General features: G+C 40.0%; 2 protein-coding genes across 4 annotated transcripts; one reads left to right on the forward strand and one right to left on the reverse strand.

Moving 5' to 3' along the window:
- Positions 1–613: 613 nt before the first annotated feature.
- LOC101167197 (MARVEL domain-containing protein 3) lies at positions 614–3,885 on the reverse strand. Of its 2 annotated transcripts, none has more exons than XM_011474267.3 (4): positions 3,358–3,885; positions 2,911–3,032; positions 1,928–1,998; positions 614–1,687 (listed from the first exon to the last, which is right to left on the reverse strand). In XM_011474267.3, exons 1-4 carry the CDS (start codon positions 3,673–3,675, stop codon positions 1,116–1,118), a joined length of 1,083 nt encoding a protein of 360 aa, XP_011472569.2. In that variant the 5' UTR covers positions 3,676–3,885; the 3' UTR covers positions 614–1,115. The 2 variants fall into 2 exon arrangements, with proteins under 2 accessions (XP_011472569.2, XP_023810169.1); XM_023954401.1 differs by having other exon boundaries at positions 2,911–3,022; positions 3,358–3,437.
- Positions 3,886–8,391: 4,506 nt separating this feature from the next.
- Positions 8,392–14,758, forward strand: LOC101167443 (MARVEL domain-containing protein 3). Of its 2 annotated transcripts, none has more exons than XM_004068225.4 (4): positions 8,392–8,585; positions 9,007–9,113; positions 12,952–13,058; positions 13,367–14,758. In XM_004068225.4, exons 2-4 carry the CDS (start codon positions 9,022–9,024, stop codon positions 14,014–14,016), a joined length of 849 nt encoding a protein of 282 aa, XP_004068273.1. In that variant the 5' UTR covers positions 8,392–8,585; positions 9,007–9,021; the 3' UTR covers positions 14,017–14,758. The 2 variants fall into 2 exon arrangements, with proteins under 2 accessions (XP_004068273.1, XP_020558213.1); XM_020702554.1 differs by lacking the exon at positions 8,392–8,585 and adding an exon at positions 8,636–8,846.
- The last annotated feature ends 371 nt before the right edge of the window (positions 14,759–15,129 follow it).

Consider the following 15,129-nt stretch of genomic DNA (forward strand, 5'->3'; position numbering starts at 1 on the left):
ATCTTTTTAGGATACTTAAACTAACTTCAGTTATTTAAATGTATTTCTATTATTTTTTCATATATTGAGCTTTGATAATTTCTTCCCAAATAAATTAATGGATAACTGGCCATTTTCCTGTGGAAATGCTCATTAATGCACATTTGTAATCAGCTAATCACATGACTGCAACTCAACGCATTTAGGCATGTTTTTTTGGTCCAAAAAAGAGAAAATATCCAGTGAGCTGCTGTTTTGTGGGCAGAAATGTCTTGTTGATGTCAGAGGTCAGAGGAGAATGGCCAGACCCAACTGATAGAAAGGTAACAGGAACTCAAATATCCACTGGTTACAACCGAGGTCTGCAGAAGAGAATTTCTGAACGCACAACACGTCCAACCTACAAGCAGATGGACTACAGCAGCAGAAGACCACACCGGGTGCCCATCCTGTCAGCTAAGAACAGGAAACTGAGGCTACAATTCATACAGGATCACCAAAACTGGACAATAGAAGACTGGAACAACGATGTCTGGTCTGATGAGTCTCTATTTCCGCTGCAACACTCGATTGTAGGGTCAGAATTTGGCTTTAACAACATGACAGCCATTTTTTTTTTAGAATGTTCAATTAATAGCAATAAATCAAACTTTTTTTATTATCACAAAATGTAATTCATTTATTTTACAGTAAAAAAAATCAAATTAGAAACATTCCATTTGCCAAGTCCCTAAAGTCAAGCAAAAAACAAAAGACTGTTGATTCTTTTGTTTGTTTTTCTGATCAGAAACACTTTTCAGATGTCTGTTAGAATAAACACAAACTGCTAAGATAATTCATGTTTTCGATTAGAGGTCAGTTTCTCTATGACATCATTTCCATGCTGCTTCTATGGAGCTCTGTAAACTTCTGATCTGTGCATCCACATGCGAGGACGTCACATTTTGGCCTATATTACCACAGTAGCTCATTCTGCCTAACTGGAGCCTGTGACTACATGTTTAGAGAGTTAAATGATAGTATATTAGCTCAAATCTTAAGAGATACAATCAGTTGATGGAAGTGTCTTGTGTCCTCGCTGTGGACTAAAGGAGCCTCCTCTCACACGTGGGTGCTGCCAGCCCTCAGTTTTGACCTCATTGGTTCCTCTGTTTCTTTGCTTCTTCGTCTCTTTCCTGAATGAAGCGAGACACTCTTCTGTCGGTCTGGAAGGTAAAAACGGCGCCGGCGGTGTACAGGATGGCTGTGATCAAACCAAACAGAGCAGCCGCTGCATCTGCTCCGCTCACGTCGCAGTTCATCCAGGTGTAGCCATTTCGGGAATAAATCCTCTCACGCTGCTTACACTCATCCGAGGAGTTGACTTGTATCACAAAATGAAGGTAGACGCTCACAGCTATCACATAGAGGACCGCCCCCACCACCTGGAACCCAAACGCTGCCTTCATCCAATTCTGTGACATCTGCAGGGGGGGTTTGCTCCCGAAGACCACAAACACCAGCGAAACGAGCCCCAAGATCAGGCTGAAGATCACGCCTCCGTACATGCCTGGCAGCTTCTTCTGGCTGAACTGCGTGTCCATATCTCGCACCAGCTCTAGATCAGTGCCCTGCAGGTTCAGGCTGGTGTCCACAATCCCAAACTGAGCTGAGACCACGCAGACCAGGACCAGGATGTTGGTCAGGATGGCAAAGATCAGCACAATAGCTTTAAAAAAAAAGAAAACATTTGATTCTCATTTAGAGCCAAAGAAGAAACCATATTGTGCTTCTTTCTAAACTAACATTTTGATTCTTCCAGACTAGATGTTCTTAAATGTTTTTAAGGATCGTTTTCCACTTCCTCATATTCTGCTCAGACTTGGAGAACTGAACCGGTCAGACCAGTTCTGGTGAAGCAAAGTTTCTCTTTGACACTGAACCTTCCGCTGACGGTGAAGATGCCTACCTCTCCTGGTCAAAATGTCCATACATTTGTACAGGACCCGCAAAATCCTGAAACGTAAGGTATGATGGGATCTAGATGATTTGGAAAAACAGACAAAAAGAAACATTATTTCTTAGACTTCTTAAGCTGCCCAAAGCCTCAGACACATGCACTCATACATGGATTGAACCCTAAGGGTGCTTTGGGTTGTCCAGGTCCGTAGAGGGTCCTAGAGAGGAGCAGCTATATCTTACACACCACAGGTGTGTCTTACTGTCCCTCTGGGGACGTCATAAAAGTGGAGCGTACCATTGTCGTGCGAGCGGTAAATGTATCATGAAGTGTCTGTAGGACTATTGTAAGCTGCACGCACTTGCACCGCACAAGTCACACTGTCATAAGATGCCCCTTACACCGCACTCGAGTCGTCAGTGAGGTGTGACTACCGGCCCCTAAAGGAACCCGCAGAAATTCCGGCTGTAGGACGCCAAAAGATGTGCACACAAATTCTGCTCGCTCTGATTGTCTCAATTTCCTCATCTCTATGCGTCAGGCGGAAAACACACCTATCACGTGAACTCACAGGTCCCTAACGTAGTCTGCAGGATTTGTGGGGGTGCTGAAAAATATGAAAAATCAGTACGACACGTCTGCGTCTCACCTACTTATCCTTACATGTTGTATAAGTGTTTGCCACAAATTGTCGTTTACAGGAAAAAATGTTCGTGAACACTTTTGTCTTAGAGTCTCACCAAGCGATCTACAACCTGGATGTTTTCTGCGGGTCACCAACATGTCCGTAACAGGTTTGTGTATTTATTGCCTGCAGACACCCTGAGCAGTTATGACCAAGGCTTTGTATCCACATCCCAAATACTTTAGAATTTTTTATTTTTTTTAACTTTGTTTATTTAGGGCATTTGCTATGGGTGACGTAACACCTCTGATCGTTCACCGTTCTTACAGACTTTCATGACTGAACGGCAGCTCTGGTCCAAACAAACCTTCTGTTCTGTGTTGGAGGCTGAGTCTCATTGAGGGGGGTTGTCTCCTCCTGCTTCCCTCCATCAGCGCCCTGGTTGTCCTGATTTGAACCGGTCTGTTGACTCATACCTGCTAAATGAAACTGAAAGAAAAATTAGTTTGAGCACCGAGATCATGAAACATTTAAAGAAATGTAGATTACCAAAAAATCCTTTTGCTGTTGTTTTTAAAAACAGAAAAGTGTGTGAATGTACAGAAAGAATTTTGCCTTTGCCACTTTTGTACATAGGAAACATAAGTATATGTTTTTCAACAATAAATTAACTTTAGAGAACTTTAGCCTGTAGATATTTTAGCAATGAAAATGTGCCTTTAAAAGTGCTGAACTAGGTTGTAGTCTAAAGCGTTCACTGCACTGTTTTCAAAAAGTATCCAATTTCACCTTTGTTGTCAAAAGTCAAACTAACCTTAAGTTCGATGAAATTACTCCAGAGTCCATTAATAAAACGTCCTCTCTCAACGATTAAGCTGCTGCTCTGTCTGACTCCACTCCTGAAGAGCTCCACCCACCTCACCTGGCGGAGGAGGCGGAAGACAGAGCTGCAGGTGAGCAGGTCCTGCCGCCTCAGCTGGAGCGTCACTAAACAGACGCAGAGCAGCTTCTTTGGTTGCTGTGAATCCGCTGCAGCAAATAAGCCTTCAGGAGGTGTTGGCCTTTCAACACAAATACCAACACAGTGGTAAACGTAGAAGTTGTCCAACAATCCAAATGTTTTCATAGGCATCTAAAAAGTTAAGTCATAACTATTTTCTAAAGAATTATTTCCTCCTAAAAAATGTCTAAATGCGCCAATTTTTTAACCCACTCACTTCCTAGTAGGCACACATAAAGATCTGTCTTTTCTTTAAATTGTCAGGTTTTACTAATGAAGACAAAGAGACAAAAATGCCAACAGAAATTGTGTTTTTGGTGGTTTTAACATGTTCTTGAGACATTTTCAAACGATGGAGGACATGTATAAAGAAAATTAGGCTGAAAATAGCATTTCTCAGTATTTATTGTTCAAATTGTTGTGAATCAGGAGAAGATGAAAAAATGCTGTTTGAAAAAGCTTGTAGCTGTGACAGGTACATCTGCAGGCTACAAGCTCCCTGCTCCGCTCCATTCTGATGCATCCAGGTGTAGACAAACAAATCCAAGTACGTCTTTGTTTGAGCTGTAATCTGGATCAAAACTGTACAACTGTATGAAGGTGTTCAGCTCAGGGGCCCCAAAGTGTTGGGGGCCCCCAGGCATTCGCCCACCCTTGCCTAATGGTAAGTCCGTCCCAGCAACAACATGTCTGAAGGCATGTTGTTTTATGGTCCTCCCTTATTCAAGCTCTCTCCGAGGAGAAAATGTCTCCTGGTTTTTTCTTTGTCTGTGTCAAACAAGTTGAAATCTATTTAGAGGAGGACCTAGGGATCAGAGGACCTGCCTTCCAATGGTTTGAATCCTATTTATCCGATAAGTACCAGTTTGTCAATGTAAATGGATAGTCCTCTGTTGGGCTCAAGTCAGCTATTGAGTCCCACAGGGTTCAGTTTTAGGACCAAAAAACCTTAGATATGCTCAGTCTGCTCAGATAGTCTCCCTGGATGGTGAAAGTATAGCCTCCATTCCAGTTAGAAACCTAGGGGTTTTATTTGACCAGGATTTATCATTTAAGGCTCACATATCTCAGATGTGTAAAATGACATTTTTTCACCTGCACAATATAAGATCCATGCATTTGTTACATCTAGGCTGGATTACTGTAACTCTTTGTTAGCAGCGTGTCCTAAGAGTTCCTTAAGAAGTCTCCAGCTTGTTCAGAACGCAGCAGCTAGATTGAACTAGAAGTAGCAGTAGAGATCACATCACTCCTGTGTTAGCTTTACTTCAATGGCTCCCAGTTGATTCTAGAATCGAGTTCAAAATCCTCCTGCTAACCCGTAAGGCCTGACATGGTATGACCCCATCCTATATCAAAGACCTCACAGTGCCTTACCACCCAAACAGAAAAGACAGAAATATGCATGCGTGTACAGAAAGAATTTTGCCTCTGCCATTTTTATATCTAGCAAACTTAAGTGTGGTATTCAACAATAAATTAGCTTTAGAGAACTTTGGCCTGTAGATATTTTAGTAATGAAAATATGCTTTAATAAGTGCTGAAGTAGGTTGTAGTCTAAAGCTTACTGTTACTGTACTGTTTTCAAAAAGTATAAAATTTCACTTTTGTTGTCAGAAGGCAAACTAACCTTAAGGTTGATGAAGAAAGTTCAGAGTCCGTTAAAACGTCCTCTCTCAACGATTAAGCTGCGGCTGCTCTGTCTGACTGAACTCCTGAAGAGCTCCACCCATCTCACCTGGCGGAGGAGGCGGAAGGCAAAGCTGCAGGTGAGCAGGTCCTGCCGCCTCAGCTGGAGTTTCACTGAACAGACGCAGAGCAGCTTCTCTTGGCTGGTGTGAATCCGCCACAGCAAATAAGCTTCTTCTTTTCAGGAGGTGTTGGCCTTCAAGAGAAATACCAACACAGTGCTAGACTAAGCATTTGTTCAAGAATCCAAATGCTTTTTTCATAGACATCTAAAAAGTGAAATCACAACTATTTGTTAAAGAAATGTGTTTTATGTACATTATTTCCTCCTAAAAAATAATATTAAAAATTCTGTATGCGCCACTTTTTTAACCCACTCACTTCCTAGTGGGAAGAAATAATGGTCTGTCTTTTCTTTAAATTTTCAGGTTTTACTAATGAAGGTCAAAGAGACAAAAAGGCCAACAAAATTATGTTTTTGGTGGTTTTAACGTGTTCTTGAGACTTTTTTCGATGGAGAATTTACCAGTTTAACGATGGAGGACATACAGTAACTCATTTACCTTTTACTTAAGGAGCAATAAACAGATGTTTCTGACATTTGAGATGGTAGGGGACAGTTTTTTGTTAATAACAAAACTGTAAAAATAAATAAATAAAAAATTCTATTTTGTTTATATAAAACAATATTATATCAATAGTCGTCTCAAAGAGCTTCATACCAGTATTTAATATATATAATAATGATAAACATAAAATCATAAGGATCATGAAGTCATAGAATTCAATAGGTAAATTCTAAACTAAACAGGGGGAGGGGGGGTGGAACCTCACAGCTCTGAGGAAGAAGCTGTTTCTCAGTCTCCTGTGCCAAGTCCTTCCAGTATTGAGTGGTGCAGCTCCAGTACCACACCGTCGCACTCAGACAAAGGACGCTCTCTATGGTGGCTCTGTAGAAGTTCCTCAGTAGATGAGGTGGTAGTCCAATCCGTATCGGTATCTTCATTCCCAGGTCATCTCAAACCTATCCTGACTTTCCACCAAAGCACAGGCTGGAGTTTCAAGACAGGATACAGCAGATTGTCACCAAAATAAAAGGCATTTGTATCAGGAGAGGTAGACTGCGTCACCATCAGGGAAAAGTTCAGGGTTAGCGCAACTCTTGTTCTCAGAATTCGTTCATTCTCTGCTCTACCAGAACTAGACTGACCAGTTCAGTTCTTCTCCAAGTCTGAGCAGAATGTGAGGAAGTGAAGAACGAGATATTTAATAAATTGCATTTCCTGCTATAAAAAGAAGCATTCTCACCACAATGCAGACATGAGTCCATGAATTTATGAAGTAAAAACCGGGACTTTGAAAACTTTGTAAACCAGGGATCTGCAACCTGAGCCACATGTGGCTCATTTACCCCTCCATTGTGGCTCTTTGACTGAAGAAAAATAAAATGACAGTAACCCTAATTTTAAAAATTTACTCAGCACTGATTTTATTTAGATTAGCTACATTTCTAAATGTATATCTTAAGTGCTCTTGGAACAGAGAGAAAAACTGCATTTTTAATAGATTAGAAACGTGTATTTTTGTGGTTTTATTAATGCCAAATAAAAGAATTTATATACATTTGAAAAGTAACATCAATACAATAGCAAAGCAGAATCCCAATTTTTGAAAGATTGAAATAAGACTTTGTGGCTCCTACTAGGTTTTAATCAGGGACAAAGAGACCCCGATGGCTCTTTTAGTATTAAAGGTTGCAGATCCCTGGTGTAAACTATATGAACATGTCAATCATTGCTGAGGATGCGTGAATTTTATGGCTGGTCAGTCACAGGAACATTGTGGCTGTTAAACCAGGAAGTGTGTGCAGGAACCAAGTCCTGCTGGAAAAGGGAAAGAAACCAGGACAAACATCAAGAGCTCTAAAGCCTTCTAGTGGACGACTTTGGATCAACACCAGCAGCTGACATGCTCCACAAAGCAGAGGTTGTTGTTGAAACAGTTTTGTTTCTCCATATTTTAAAACTTTGAATTCCAAAAGAATTGTACAAAAATATTCTGAAGCCATACTCCAGTTCTTTTTGGCTTCAGCCTTCAACATGGTTTCTGGTTCAAGAGTGGTTTAAAGCAGGATTCACAGCTAAAGCTCAACCCTTTTATGTTGTTTGTTACACTTTTTTGTTCCTTTTCTTTTGATTGTTTTACTCTCTTACTATTTTTTGTTCCCTTGCTACTTGTGTTGTTCCATACTATTTAAGCAACAACTGTAAAAGACCTTTTCCAAGAGTAAAGCTTTGACAGATGTCAATAAAGAATGTCTATTGCTTTCTCATCAAATACTACTTTAAATCTCTATCTTTAAAATTTGTGACACGAAGCCTCCTCCACCTAATTCTACTTGACCAGGGGTCTGCAATACTTGAAGCTAAGTGATCCAGTTTCTAAATGACGAAAACCCTGCAAAGTCCTATCTTTAGAAAAAATGCACTTTATTTATGTTTTTGAGGCCATTAAACAAAAATGTAACTTTTTGTCTTGACAGCAGCACATACAAGTTCCTTTCAAAATAAAAAAGAGTGTGTGCCAAATAGGATTCACCTGCTGCAGCAGATTTACTTGAATTAAGGATGCTAGAAAGTGAAGTCAAATGTGGAGTTTTTCTATTATTATTATTTTTTAAATCAGAAGACTGTGGAAGGGGGGCAAATGAGAACAGCAGTTAGAAAGGTATTACAGATGAAAGAATCCAAAAAACGTATTTTGAACTATTATTATTGAAGCTAAAATGTTTGTGGTATGAAATGATTGCATTTCTTATTTTTGTAATGCTTTAAAGAAGTTTGTATTAATCGTTTCTTAATCTTCGTCAATATTGATACTAATATTGACTCAAAAATAAGCTTTTTCTACGGGATTGTTGCCTTTAATATCAATTTCAGGGTCATTTGTGTCATAAAAACTATAATATGGATGCTTCAATGTAGATTTTTGCACTGAAATGGTTAACAGGCCAAAAAGTAGGAAGCTTTCTCTTTCTTATACAAAGGAAAGACATAAACAACATGCTTTCAGACATGTTGTCAACGAAAGGCCAACTCTCCCTGAAAACAGAGGCTTCTTTGCTCTCGAGGGACAGTGCGGCGGATTCACACCAGCTGTGAGAAGCTGCTCTGCGTCAGTGACGTAACGCTCCAGCGGTGACCGCGGGACCTGCTCACCTGCAGCTCTGTCTTCCGCCCCTTCCGCCAGGTGTAGTGGAGCTGTTCAGGAGCTCAAACACACAACCACAGTCTAAATCGTTGGGAATAAAGAACGCTGGAGTTGGACTTTGGACAGTTTTCATTGACCTTAAGGTTAGTTTGTCTTTGACTACAAAAGCGAAATGAGATTAGTTTGTTCTAAAACGAGAGGCACGCTTCGTTCGACTCGAGAAACTTTGTTTTTATTGTGTTAAACTTCCACCTGCTTGTGACGTGTGCTTTCGGTACTGTTTACTTTAGTAAAATGTTTGATAAACGTTTAGCTAACGTTTTCCTAATCTATGTCGTTTGTTATCACGCTAATTATCGCCGAAAAGCCCACATTTCGTGTATTTACGTTTCCTCCGCGAAAACGTAAGTGACGTCAAAGGGAACAGTCTTACGTCAAGTGTTTTGACACCTTAATTTGTACACTTTTCTGTTTTTTAAAAACAACAGCGAATAATTCCCTTAGCTTTTTTGTTCAGCTTTTTCCCCTTTAAGTTTCGGTGCTCATAACCAGTTTCTGTGCCAGTTTCGGTTAGCAGGTATGAGTCATCCGTCCCGTTCCAACCGGGATCACCGGGACCGAGACAGACTGGACCGAGACCGGGGGGAGGCCTCATCGCAGGACAACAGCAGGTTTGTTTGCCCCCAAACTGCAGCCCTGATCTAGATCTGATCGGAGTGGAACTTTCAATTTGTAGAAACCAAATCTAGACTGTGGACACAAAACCTGAACTCTTTTTTAACACATCTGTCCCATTACATTAAATGTCAAACCAACAGCATTTTAGTCAAACAACCTCCCAACAGTTAAACACGGTGGTGGTAGTGTGATGGTCTGTATCTCGCTTGCTGCGTCAGGATTTGTAAGATCCTGTGTGGCAGTGGTCTCCAACCCTTTTCAGGCCCCAGACTGTTTTGATGTCGGACGATAGTTTTAAGAACCAGCCTGTATGGGGCTACGGGGGCATCCGATTTATTTATTTTTAGTTTAGAGTTTCACCTATGAGTGCAAAACTTATCTTTATCCTCTGTAAAATAATGTAGCTGCTTTAAAATTTATTTGTACAAAGATTGTGAAGGAACCGTCAAAATGTGATTTCTATTTTCGCTTAACCCATAACTGCGATCTTTAGACTTTTAAAGTGCAACGGATAAAGGCATAAAAATTAAACTGGTAAATTCTAAATGTGTTTAAAAAAAACAGTCCACAGTTTTAGCAACTTTATTAGCAGCATCCTCATTACATTAGATAACCAGTTGCTGAATATTATGCATTATTATTGTGGAGTGTGGCAACAGCTGTCAGTTATTCATATTTGGAGTAAAGACTCCTAGTTTTTGTCTATTAAAAACAAAAGTCTTTTTTTCTTTTAAGTCAAGTGTCTTTGGGATGGTTGTCACGCTGAAAGACCCAGCCTGATTTAATCTTTAATGCCCTTGCTGATGGAAAGAGGTTTTCACTTAAAATCTGATGATACATGGTCCCATTTATTCTCTCCTTTACACGGCTTAGTCGTCCTGGTTCCTTTGCTCAAAAGCAGCCCAAAGCATGATGTTTCCACCCCCGTGCTCTTCAGTGGTTATGGTGTTCTTTGGGTGCAATTCAGCATTCTTTCTCCTCCAAACACGACGGGTAGAGTTCTTACCAAATGGTTGTATTTTGGTTTCATCTGACCAAAGGACATTCTCCCAATTCTCTTCTGGATCATCCAAATGCTCTCTAGCAAACTTTAGACGCATGTACTGGTTTTAGCAGGGGGGCACGTCTGGTACTGCAGACCAGACAGAATTATTATTGAGTCCCTTACGGCGTAGCGTGTTACTGATGGTAGTTTTTGTTACTTTGGTCCAGCTCTCTGCAGGTCATTCACAAGGCCCTCCATGTGGTTCTGGGATTTTTGTTCACCGTTCTTGTGATCATTAAGACCACACGGGGTGAGATCTTGTGGGGACCCCCAGATGGAGGGAGATTATCAGTGGTCTTGCATGTCTTCCATTTCCTAAGAATTGCCCCCACAGTAGATTTTTTTTTTCACACCAAGCTGCTTACCTGTTGCAGATTACGTCTTCCCAGCATGGTGCAGGTCAACAATTTGTGTTTCTGGTGTCTTAAGACAGCTCTTTGGCCATAGTGGAGTTTGGAGTGTTGACTGTTTCAGGTTGTGGACAGGTGTCTTTTATAGACAGTAGCTGTGTTTACATGGACAAAAGTAATTGGAAAGAACACCTGATCGGAAGATAAATGCATCATGTAAGCACGCCGTTCGGAATACTCACGATCATTCAGATCAAAATTTCTTTTCGATCAAGATAGGTGGGTTATGCTGATTGTTGATCCGATTGTGTGTCACTACTGCTCTGGTTTACTGTACGGTGCGGTGCTTTAGAGAAAGCTTTGGAGTGCCTACAGGCTCCAATATAAAATAAAACGACGAGCAAACAGGCGCTTCATAATATTAATAACATTAACAAAAGCACATTTAGAAGATCATCTCGTATATTACCGAGCTGCTGCATACATGTATATGGCAGCTCACTTTGTTTACAGTGGGACACATTTCCTCTTCCGGTATTTTCCAACTACAGCGCATGCCCAAATGATTTATTCCAACCAAAAGTGTGATCATGTGAACGTTTGTTCTAATCGGAAAAAGTTTTTCTGGGCCCATGTGCACAGTTGAATTCTAATCCGACCATTGATCCAATAAAGATATTTTGCGCATGTAACCGCAGCTAATGAGTCTAAACAGGTGCCATCAATACAGGTATCAAGTGGAGGACAGAGGATCCTCTTATGGAAGAAGTTACAGGTCTGTAAGAGCCAGAAATCTTTCTTTTTTTGGAGGTGACCAAATAGTTATTTTCCACCATAATTTACTAATTAATTCTTTAAAAATCAGACTGTGATTTTTCTTGATTTTTGTTTCTCATTTAGTCTCCCATAGTTGAGGTTTACCTATAATGAAAATTACAGGCCTCTTTCATCTTTTTAAGTGGAAGAATTTACAGAATTGGTTGCTGAATAAATACTTTTTTGCCCCACTGTAGAAGTGTGCTCCCACCATTGGATCTTCAGCACCAGAAGGTTTTACTTGGAGTTGAAAAAAAAGCAGTTTTTGTATCTGTATTTGTATCGGTGAATCCCGTCAGATGATATGGTACAAAAATTAAATACATTTTAGCAAAGAAACTATTTAAATATGCTAACAAAATATTGAATCCTGGCCACAAAATAATTCTAACATGATTCATATGGATTTACTTGGTCTGTTGTACAAGAAAAACAATATAGAGTAATGCTACATGATGGACAGAGACATAAGGATTGAGTTTTACTTTAGGCTGAACCATAGAAGAAGAAAGAGGGTCTGTGGGCTGTCTAGTTTAATTTATCAATTACCTATTGTTAATATTTTATGACGGATTTTCAGTTTTTGTACAGTTATTGGTGTGAATCCTGCTGAGACAACTGTGTTTTGATACTGGGCTATATAAATTAAACTAAATTAAATTGAATATTAAAGAGCGTATTAAGGGCCAGATTGCTTTACCAGCAAAGTTGCACTCCATTTATTTACCCAGCTGGGAAGATGTGAATATCATTATCTGTATTTTGTGGTCACAACTTTTGGTTTAAATGATTTAACTATTTCATGACCACAGATTAGTATTTCAGTCATACAGTTTGACTATTATGTGTTTTTTTTTACTACATTATCATTTGGGCTCCTTAAGTCTTACTAGGGTTGAGCAACATATGGTATATGGTCTCTCATTTGGATATGAGATGAGATATCACTGAAATTAAACTGAAATATTGGATAAACAAGGGGTATAAAGACAGAGCCCTGTGGGACACCTTTTGTTGTGAGTTATGCAGAAATGGTTCTCAAAGAGGACGTACATGTAACCCTGGTGAGTCTCCATAGGATACCTAACACTTAAGCACTGCATTAGTGTGTGTTCACACATGGAGTTGTTATCCTACAAATCTTGGTTTATTAAATACTTTCTTTCATTTAATTTTTTCCAACATAAGTGAGATTCACTGGGGAGTATAAAGAGTCTAAAAATTAGTCCTCGGTCTTTTTTTTTTTAACTTTTATGTTATATTGCTGTAATACTGACTAACATTTTAATATTTTTTTAGATTTCATTTTATAGTTTAAGTTTTAATGCTGCAAAACTTTATTGTTAAACTGTATGGATTTTCCGAATTGAAGGTTGTGTATAAATAACACGGCCTTCTGCCTGTGAGGAGGTATTGAGCCTTGCAAAACACATATTCCATGCATCGTAGAATAAAACTAACAGAACAGTCTGGACACGTCTTGATTTTGAGTGAATTTTTTGTTTATTTTATTTAAGTTTTTTTCTGTTAACCTAAAATCCAAACGGTGGACCTTTTTTATTTGTGCTGCAGCCACCTCAGACCATGCTTGGAATAAAAATCATTTTGTTGTTGTTCCAGGTCATCTCGGCCACCGTATTACCCATCAGACTCCCATTCCCGTCCCAGGAGTATCCGGGAATCGTTTCGGAGTTCTTCCAAATGCACAAACATTTGTTCTAGGAGAGGTAAGCGGCTTCACCGAGAGGGAAAGATGAAAGCTTCAGTATTAGAGAGAACTCTGGTTCTCAGAATTCATTCATTCTTTGCTCCACCAAAACTGGACTGACCGGTTCAGTTCTTCTACAAGTCTGAGCTTAAAATGAGGAAGTGGAGAACGAGCCTTAAACACATGAAAAAACATCCTGAGAAAATCCCAATGATGGTTTAGAAAGAAACAAAGGTTTGGTTCTAAATGTGTTCTTTATGTTTTACTCTAAAACTTTGTCATTTAGTCTAAGAAATAAGTTGAATTTGCTCTTTCTTCTTATTAAAGGTGTCATGCTGATCTGTACTGTCCTGACCAACGCCCTGGTTCTGATCTGCGTGGTCTCAGCTCAGATGGTCATGTCCGGCATGTCCTCAATGGGCGGGTTTAGCACCTTTGACATCAACACCAACTTCAACCTGCAGGGCACTGAGCTGGAGCAGGTCCGAAATCTGGATATGCAGTTCAGCCAGATGAGGGCGCCAGGCGTCTACGGAGGCGTGGCCTTTAGCCTGACCTTTGGGGTGGTTTCACTGCTGTTTGTGGTCGCGGGGAACAAGCCGCCCCATCTGATGTCACAGAAGTTACTGAAGGGGTCGTTTGGGTTCCAGGTGGTGGGGGCGGTCCTCTATGTGATAGCTGTGGGCCTCTACCTTCATTTTGTGATACAAGTCAACTCCACGGATGTGTGTAAGCAGCGCGAGAGGCTTTATTCCCGAAATGGCTACACCTGGATGAACTGCAGTGTGGGCGGGGGAGATGCCGCCGTGGCTCTGTTTGCTCTGATCACAGCCATCTTGTACACCGTCGGCGCCGTTTTTACCTTCCAGACCATCAGAAGAGTGTCTCGCTTCCTCCAGGACAGAAAGAGGAGAGAGGAGGAGAAACAGAGAGGCCGCCCACACTCACCACTGAGGGCTGGCACCACCCACGTGTGAGACGGGTCAAAAACTGCTTTTCATGGCGCTCTTTTAGTCCAAAGCGAGGACTCTGGACACTCTCATCAGAAGATTTAACACAGATCAGAAGTTAGGAGACTGGAGTTCCTCAGAAGCAGCATGAAAATTATGTCAAATGTGAACAAAATATGAAACTGAGCTCACATGAAAACATGAATAATTCTAACAAGTCTCTCCGAACGCCTCTGAAAAGTTTCTATTCAGAAACGTCACAAAAAGTTTTTATGAATGAAATGGTTTTTGTTTGCATGTACATATTTTTGTTGTTTTACTTAACTTTAGATGATATATCAACTCAAATTAAACGTGTATTGTTTGGTGATTCTTACTGTAAACGGATGACTTTCATTTTCTTGCAGAAAAAAGTTGGACTTGTTGGAAAATGTAAGACTTTTAACAAAATGACAACATGAGGCCATGAATGCCTAAAGTATTCATAACTATGCTAACGCCAAAACAACTGTTATACATTTGAAATACAAAATTCCATTTATATGCCAACATTTTTTAAGTTTTTGGCATAAGCATCTTGGTCTCCAGACACTATTTGATATATGGCTTTATAAATCTTCACTTTCATGTAAATCTCTTGATATATTTGAAAAATGTGTCTGTTTTTTTACATTACTGTTTAAAAGTTATTGGTCACTTTGAATTGTTCATATGTTTGAAAGAAAAGCACATTTTTTGTAAATGAAGATGCATTGAAACTAATCAGAAACACTCTCCCTTCATTCTTATTCTGGTACATTATTCCAAAACCTTAAACCTTCCAGCTGTTGTCTGGTTTTTGGTTTTGGTGCTTTATCTACATACAGTAGATAAACCCATTTCCATCAGCTATCACTCCAGTGTTCTGATGGCTAACAGATGATTAGAAAACCCTTCTGCCGTCGAATGGTTCTTCTGAACACGGCTTCTCTTGTCTTCTTACTGCTGGACACTTGGCAGCACTTCCTCTCATACAGCTGAGACCTTCAGTGTGGCTTAAAGATGATTCAGTAAATCTGGACTTGGACTTACTGAAATTTAAGGTGGAGAAATCAGAGGATGTGCTCCCAATTATGAGTCTCTGTTGAATTTTTTTTTAAG

Source organism: Oryzias latipes, chromosome 4 (genome assembly GCF_002234675.1).
Source record: "Oryzias latipes chromosome 4, ASM223467v1".
Classification (NCBI taxonomy): Eukaryota; Metazoa; Chordata; class Actinopteri; order Beloniformes; family Adrianichthyidae; genus Oryzias; species Oryzias latipes.